The sequence below is a fragment of the Galeopterus variegatus genome, unplaced genomic scaffold (genome assembly GCF_000696425.1).
Source record: "Galeopterus variegatus unplaced genomic scaffold, G_variegatus-3.0.2 Scaffold6703, whole genome shotgun sequence".
NCBI classification, from domain to species: domain Eukaryota; kingdom Metazoa; phylum Chordata; class Mammalia; order Dermoptera; family Cynocephalidae; genus Galeopterus; species Galeopterus variegatus.
Genome location: NW_007732814.1, coordinates 42,849 through 50,468, shown reverse-complemented (window position 1 = coordinate 50,468; position 7,620 = coordinate 42,849). Strand labels below are relative to the sequence as shown.

General features: G+C 47.8%; 1 protein-coding gene across 1 annotated transcript in view; it reads left to right on the top strand.

Moving 5' to 3' along the window:
• CPT1A (carnitine palmitoyltransferase 1A (liver)) overlaps nt 1–7,620 on the top strand; it is a 50,661-nt gene that overhangs the window by 5,452 nt on the left and 37,589 nt on the right. Inside the window, exons 3-5 of the mRNA XM_008591147.1 lie at nt 1,515–1,686; nt 3,541–3,642; nt 6,615–6,752. Of these exons, the coding sequence (XP_008589369.1) occupies nt 1,515–1,686; nt 3,541–3,642; nt 6,615–6,752 (412 nt within the window). The remainder of the gene's footprint in view (nt 1–1,514; nt 1,687–3,540; nt 3,643–6,614; nt 6,753–7,620) is intronic.

Sequence of the window (7,620 nt, the reverse complement as noted above, 5' to 3'; positions counted from 1 at the left end):
AGCGCCGCCGCACTTCCCAAGCGGCGCACTGTAGCAGTGCGCCACCGGGCCGGCCCCAAATTTTTTTTCTTTTAATGTAATTTTTTTTTAACATTATATAATGTAAACATTTTTTGTGGCCCTTTACCAATTTCTCCCTTACCCTCCCCCTCTTTCCCACATCTGGTGGGCTTGGTTCTTTTCTCTCCTTTTGAAAGTTCAAGGAATTATGTGATTGTTGTGTTTTTCTTTCTTTTCTTTTTTTTCAGGTCCCACTTACGAATGAGAACATGCGGTATTTCTCTTTCTGTGCCTGGCTTATTTCAGTTAACATAAATTTTCTCTAAGTTCATCCATGTTGCTGCAAATGGCAGAATTTCATTCAAGTGCCTGTGTGTGTACATGAAAAAAATCCTGAATGTGTCATTTATTTGTTTATGCTACAATACCGTTTGATTTTTGTGAATTGAGAAGTTTGTATGCCTTTTTCCTTCAGTAAAGTAGTTCTTACAAATCTAAAATGTAGATTATCTAAAAGATAGCCTTTTAAGTCCCCAAATCCAAGTTTGCTTGTAGATGAGATAATCAGAACAGAACCTAAGTTTAGAGTAGAGACTACAGTTAAACTTGAACGTTAGATTTGACAGGTTATAGAAAGATACAAGTTGTGAACCAAAAAATATTCTATCTTGAAGATAATTTGTTTCTGTCACTTAAATATTATACAATTTCAGATGGGTGGTTTTCAAATATTGGAGATGCCTTTAGATTATGTGTATTGATTGTTCTGATCATTTGAAGCACACTTAAGTAGTTTTTATCTTTAAAATATTTTGTAGTTTCCAAAACAGCTAAGACTAAAAACCACAAAATAGGTGCATTCCATCTCATTGTTGAAGTCCAATCTTTACCATAAAATATACTTTTTACCATAAAATGGAAACCTTTTCTGTATTTAAGTTTATGAAGTGATCATCGTACATGAGCAATTTCTTCATTTATTCATGATGCATAGTCCCATCTAGATCAAAACCAAGCTCTTTTGATACAAATACTGGAAATAATAGTTGTCACATACGATTTGAGTTTAGGAGGGATGGCAAAACCCACAGCTATGATTGAAGGAAGAAAAATCATAAAGGGCAGAAGGACACGGCACCAGCTGGGTAGGGTTGGTCTGGGGCATGGTGTGCGATGTGGGCAGCTCTCAGCCCCTCAGCATCCCCCGCCATGTGTCCCTAGATCCTGGGGGAAGTTGTATATATTTTCCACATTATACAAGTTAGCCTTGATTATGAAACCCACCAAAGAGGATTGGGCCGGTTCGCTTTGACGCCACGAGGAGAATAATGCCTGAGTCTTCTGCTCGTTGGGTGAGTGTTAGAGTCCCCTCCATGAGGAGGCCCGACCGCTGTGGGCTTCCATGTCACTTGTGTCCACAGAAGGCTGCTGGCCCGGCGCATGGCCTCACGTGGCCTTGCCCGCAGCCCGCCGTCCACGCTAAGGTGTGTGCCCATCTTGGCTTGTCTCCGCAGGGGCTACATGTCCGGCCAGACGCAGGACGTGGTCAGCGGCCTCCTGTTCGGTACGGGGCTCTGGGTGGCCCTCATCTTTACCATGCGCTACTCCCTCAAGGTGCTGCTCTCCTACCACGGCTGGATGTTCGCCGAGCATGGCAAGATGAGCCGCGCCACCAAGGTCTGGATGGTGAGTGACCTTCCCCTCGGCGTGGAACGCTGTGGATGGTTTTGCTTTTGAAAGAAGGGACCTCGTGGGTTGTTGCTCCTTTGACTCTTGGTTGTGATGTGGGTCTCGGCCGCTCACAGCTGGAGAGGTTCGGTGCACCACGACACGTGCACGTGGGCCAAAGAGTGTACTTCTTTGATGATGTCAGCAAGCTCTGCAGCATTTCATAGCGAGCTCTGCAGGTGTGCAGCGCAGGTCATTCATTCAGTGTGTTGCCACCCACCCATCCAGTTCTTTGTAGCTCCTTTGACTAAGTCCTGGTCAGGCGTTAAGTGGTTTCCTCGGCTGCCCTATCTGACCTGACTCCCATGACTCACTCTTAGTTTCGAGCGTGTTCCCTCAGCCCAAGGGTCCCTTATTTGAGGCTTTGCCATGTGCTTAGACGTTTATCTGAATTTCACTACTTCAATGTTTTTATGAGTTCAGTTTCCTGAAAATAAACCATCTAACACAGGAATCACCTCTGGACCTTTGAGGCCTCCCTCTGTGGGGCCCAGGCCCCTCTAAACTACTGCAGACCTCCAGAAGGGTGTGTGCCACCCAGGAGTGCCACCTGCCTGCTTTTAGTCATGACCTTAAGCTTCTCTGGGCTTTTCAAACTCTGCCTGGGTCTTTGGGATTTTTTTTGTGTTTTTTTGTTTTTGCTGCTGGCCATTGTAGGGATCCGAACCCACGACCTTGGTGTTGTGTGGCTGTGCGCTAACCAATGGAGCTAAATGGCCATGCCCAGCCTGGGTCTTTGGAGCTGGGCATTTTGTAAAGAAACATGAACTTTTTTAACCATGTTTTGTGAAGTGGCCTATATGAGGTTAATGAACCTGGTCATAATGAGATTTTCTGTAAACCTTTTCCTCCAGTGGGGCTGTTTCATGGCTTTGTGTGTGTGTGGTGGGCACGTCAGTGTTGGCTCACTTGTCTGCACCTGGAGGTGGGCTGCTGGGCCATCCTGCTCGGTCTCAGATGGTGGCTGCGGCTGGGGGCTGGGCCTGCTGCCCTGATCTTGGGACGTGCTTGTAAGAGAAGCTTGGGAGTCACCATAGTGCCCACCACACACCCCTGGGCTACAGTCTTTCCCGAACCAATTTCCTGCCAGTGTTTGGATGTAAGTTTTTTCGATTTTTAAGGAATCAGAATTTAATAACTAGAAGCAATTCAGAGGTGGTTTCCCACACTTTTCAAAACGGGTCAGACGAAGTTCCCTAGGATGCATTCATGGCTGGCGTCAGGCTCAGTCCAACGCTGTCACCCCAAGACTCGCCACCTCCCCACCCTGTGAGCCCTGGGAAGTTGTCTGTTTTGGTCTGCGTGAGGTGACCAGTTATTCCACCAGGTCTAGATCAACCAGCCTAAAACAAGGGCCTGCAGCAGGCAGCGTGCTCTCCACGAGGCTGGACGGCGATCCAGGGGACCGCATTGCTTTCCCTGAGGTCAGCTTGAGGGCCAGGCACTCAGCTCAGACCTGACCACCATTTCTAGAACCTCGAGCCGATCCCAAACCAAGGGCCTCAACCGTGTGCAGGAGCACGGCTGGGCTGCGACATCACAGACCCAAACAGGGTTCTGGCCAGAGAACTGCACAGGGGCAACAGTGTCCCAAGGCTTCTGCCAGACTTGGCTTTTATTCAACCTGGTTTTTATTGGGGAGTTATATGTGTGTTTGCTAGAGGCTGTAAGTATAGGGGCAGAAAAGAGACTAGAGGAAAAATAAAATGGCCACAAAAAATCAGTAAGAAGTCAGCAGGTCGTGTACAAAGGAGAACTGGTTTCGGATCTTTCACGTGGTCACGTCTTTGAAAGTGTACTTGTTTTCTTCAGGGTATGGTCAAGATCTTTTCAGGCCGAAAACCCATGCTGTACAGCTTCCAGACATCTCTGCCTCGCCTGCCGGTCCCAGCTGTCAAAGACACCGTGAGCAGGGTAGGTGTGGCTTCCCCGTCACCCTCTGAGATGCCAGTCGCCTTTCGGATGAAGCTTATGTCTTAATCGTGACTGCAAAGGAGCTTGCTGTCATTTAGCTGTATTAGCTCTCAGCAGTGTACCTTGTGGGGATGTTATAGAGAATCTCCTTTTTTCCCTAATGTACCATCGCATCATAGGTGTTTTTAAGAAGGTGTCATGTTTGATAGAGATACTGCCTAGTAGATGTTTTATTGTTTTAACAACTTTATCGAGATATGATTTATAGACCATAAAAAGTTCACTCACTTGAAATACACAGCTCAGTGGCTTTTGACGTATTACATTATTGCTTTAAATTGTGGCCGGCATATACATAAAATTTACCATTTTAACACGTAGGTTCGGTGGCATTCATTATAGTCACATTGCTGTGTCCCCCCTCTCCATATTCAAAACCTTTTCATTGTCCCAAACAGAAACTCTATAGCTATTAAGCAGTGACTCCCCAATCTGCTTCCCCCAGCCCGGGAACCTCTGTCCTTTCTGTCTCTAGGAATTCGCCTGTTCTAGGGACCTCATGTAAGTGCAGTCATACAGTATTTGTCCTTTTGTGCCTGGCTTCCTTCACTCAGCGTAGTGTGTTCAAGGTTTGTTCCTGTTGTAGCATGTGTCAGAATGTCCTTTTTGTAGGTGAATAATATTCCATTATAGGGACAGACCCCATTTTATTTGTCCATTCACCTGTTGATGGTGGCAAATGATCTGGAGGTTTTAATCTGGTTGGCGAGGGTCACCAGACAACCTGTGAGTGTCCCTCAGCTGACCCTGGCGCAGCTGTGTGGGGGTGGTCACTGGTCGCAGCGTGCCTGAGGGCACTGCCCCCCACCCACCCACACACACCCCCATTTCAAAGCCGGCTCCCTGGGGGCAAACCTGTGGTGACAATAGGTGCAGGCAGGACTCTCATGTCCTCCTCCAAACAGCCCATTTCTTTCCTTTTTCTTACATGGGAGGGAGCAGCTCTCTCTCTTAAAATTGTGTAAAATATACAAAACACAAATTTTACTATTTTAACCGTTTTCAAGTATACAACTCAGTGGCATTAAGTACATCTATAATGTTGTGCAATCATTAGTACTATCCAGTTTCAGGACTTTTTCGTTACCCAAAACCCCACACCCATGAAGCGGTCACCCCGTCCCCCTCCCCCAGCTGCTGGTGACCACTGATCGGCTGTCTGTCTCTGTGGCTTGGCCTGTCTGGACGTTTCATAGAAGTGGAATCATGCCCAGTGTGGCCGCCCTTCCTGACCTGGCACCATGGTTGCAAGGTTGTGCCATGCTGCGGCAGGGGTTGGTGCTCCATTCCTTTTATGGTGTAATGATATTGCATGGACACGATTTGTTATCCACCTGTTGGTGGACACTCGTTCTGTTCCCAGCCTTTGGCTATGGCGAACAGCGCTGCTATGAACACCCACGTACAAGTTTTCATTTGCACACTCGTTTGGGGCATACAAGGGTACTTCAAAAAGTTCATGGAAGGATTCATGTAACTTTTAATTCTGTTTTTCCGCAAACTTTTCAAAGCATGCTTGTATACCAGGAGAGGAGTCGCGGGGTCCTACGATGAGTCTGTGTCTCACTTGCTGAGACACCACCAGACTGTGCAGTGCCCCCGCTTTCCACTCTCCAGCCGGAATGTGCGAGCGTCCCAGTTTTACCACGCCCTGTGGCCGCATTTAGAACTATAGAAAGGAAACTTCTAGGCTTTGGGGTTTGAGTCCAGGCTTAGTTATTGAGACTCTCTTGGCCTTGGCAAGTGCTTTCCCATCTCTGCTCTTCTGTGTCCTCACCCGTGAGTCAGGGATGCTGAGAGGGACCCCCCCACCATCAGCAGAATGAGGGGAGACTGAGACCCTCGGGCTGGTTCGGTGAGTCTGTCCGTCTTGTGTAGATCAGTGTTCCGCTTCAGCGTGTTCAGAGCATGATTTTCTGTCGATAATGCACATTTTAATTTGAATAAGCCTCAAGGTGTTTAACACCCTCTCTTTTAGGGAACGTAGCCCTACCCGTCAACATATAGGGAGTGGCCCTAGAGATCGCGGCCGCCCCAGAGCTGATTTACAGCAGACAAGCAACTGGATGGAGTAGAACATTTCATGGCAAATTGCGGGGTTGGGAGTGTCTTTAGAGAAAGTCGCATATATGAACTGCTCCCAACGTGCTTTTATATCTGGTGCCTGTACAACCAAGGCAGTGCTTGGCAAAGGGTGAGGGGCTAAAAACTGGACCTGGAGCCCTGGTCGGAGCCTGGCATCATGACCGTCCCTGTCCCCTGTCACCATTCCAGCTTTTCCTTCCCATCGTACTGCCTGAGCACCTGCCCGACCCCAGCCCTGACTAGCTCCCCGCATTACCCACCCCATCTCGTGGTCACTGTCTCAGGTCACCACTGTACCTCAGGTGAGAACAGATCTTTTATTAAGGGCCAGTTAATAGAAAAGAGACACTCTTAGGCCGAGCCCGTGGCACACTCGGGAGAGTGCGGTGCTGGGAGCGCAGCAGTGCTCCCACCGCGGGTTCCGATCCTATATAGGGATGACCAGTGCGCTCACAGCACTCACTGGCTGAGCGCGGTGAGGCCAGTCTCACAAAAAAAAGGACAAAAAAAAAAAAAAGAAAAGAGACACTCTTGAAATTTCCTCGTCAACCAGTGACCTTGCCACTTTGGTGATTTTGTGGTGATGCAGGGTTTGTGATGCTTTTAAAGCCAATAAAGGATAAAAAGTTTAATTGTTTGATTATCGTTAGCCTATAGCATCATTTAGCACTGGAGTGAGTTAACTTGTCTGTGGACTGGTAAGACCAACTTAGGGAAGGTTTTAAAATCTTTTAAATATGCTGTAACTTGTTTTAAGGCACAGGTGAGGAAACTGTAGGCTTTGATCAACATGTTTTAACTGGGTTAATGTTCTTTGTTAACCCCAGTATCTGGAGTCGGTGAAGCCTCTTATGAAGGAAGGAGACTTCAAACGCATGACGGCACTTGCACAAGATTTCGCTGTCAATCTCGGACCAAGACTACAGTGGTATTTGAAGTTAAAATCCTGGTGGGCTACAAATTATGTAAGTACATATACACACTATTTTTCTTGATGAAATTTTTCTGTATGAAAATAATAATTGGGGGGGGCAGGGATAACAGCTGAAATTACAATTTAGATTAGCCAAAATTATGCAGTAAGACCAGTGGCAAAGTCACGGAGATGGTCTTACCACGTGCAGAGGGGCACTCGTGTGTTAGGACTGATGTGTAGTTATGGTGACGGCTTCTCCCTGAGTGCAGGCGGGGACTCAGGTAGGAGGATGTGCGTCCTGCACTGGGCACGACGCTGGTTTTGCACATGGGCATCCTCTTCATCTTTGTGTTGGAATCTTGTCATGAGTTATTCCTCTTGTGGCACTAATGTGGTGTCCTAGCACCTGGCTCTTGTCTTCTTTGGCTCCTTTTGATTCCAAGGGCGTCCTTCCTGAGCTCGCTGGTTAGGGTTGGGGTGCTGTGCATGGTGTGGAATTGGGCAGTGCTGATCGCCTCGCTGGGGTTGAATTCAACCCAGTGGTCTCATTGGCATGGCCTGCAACCAGGAGTCTTAGGTGGCACAGTCTGTGCTGTGACATACAGAGAGTGTGAGAGGACACGGTCAGTGGATGAAATGAGAGGGAGTCTAGGGTTTGAGGAACAACTAACATGGAAGGGAAGGAGTTAAGAGTGATCCAGAGAGAGCCAGCAGATGGTGCTAGAAGTCAGCATCGTGGCTGCGTGGGCAGCGCTTGCAGGGAGCCCGGGAGTCTTCAGGAGGCTGGTCATGTTCCATTTTTCATCAGGCCCTGGTTGCACAGGCGTGTTGAAGGTGTAGATGTGGACTCCCCTTTGCTCACTCAGACTCTCACATGTGCACATTCCATATGCAGAAGGACTTCAACACAAACTTAA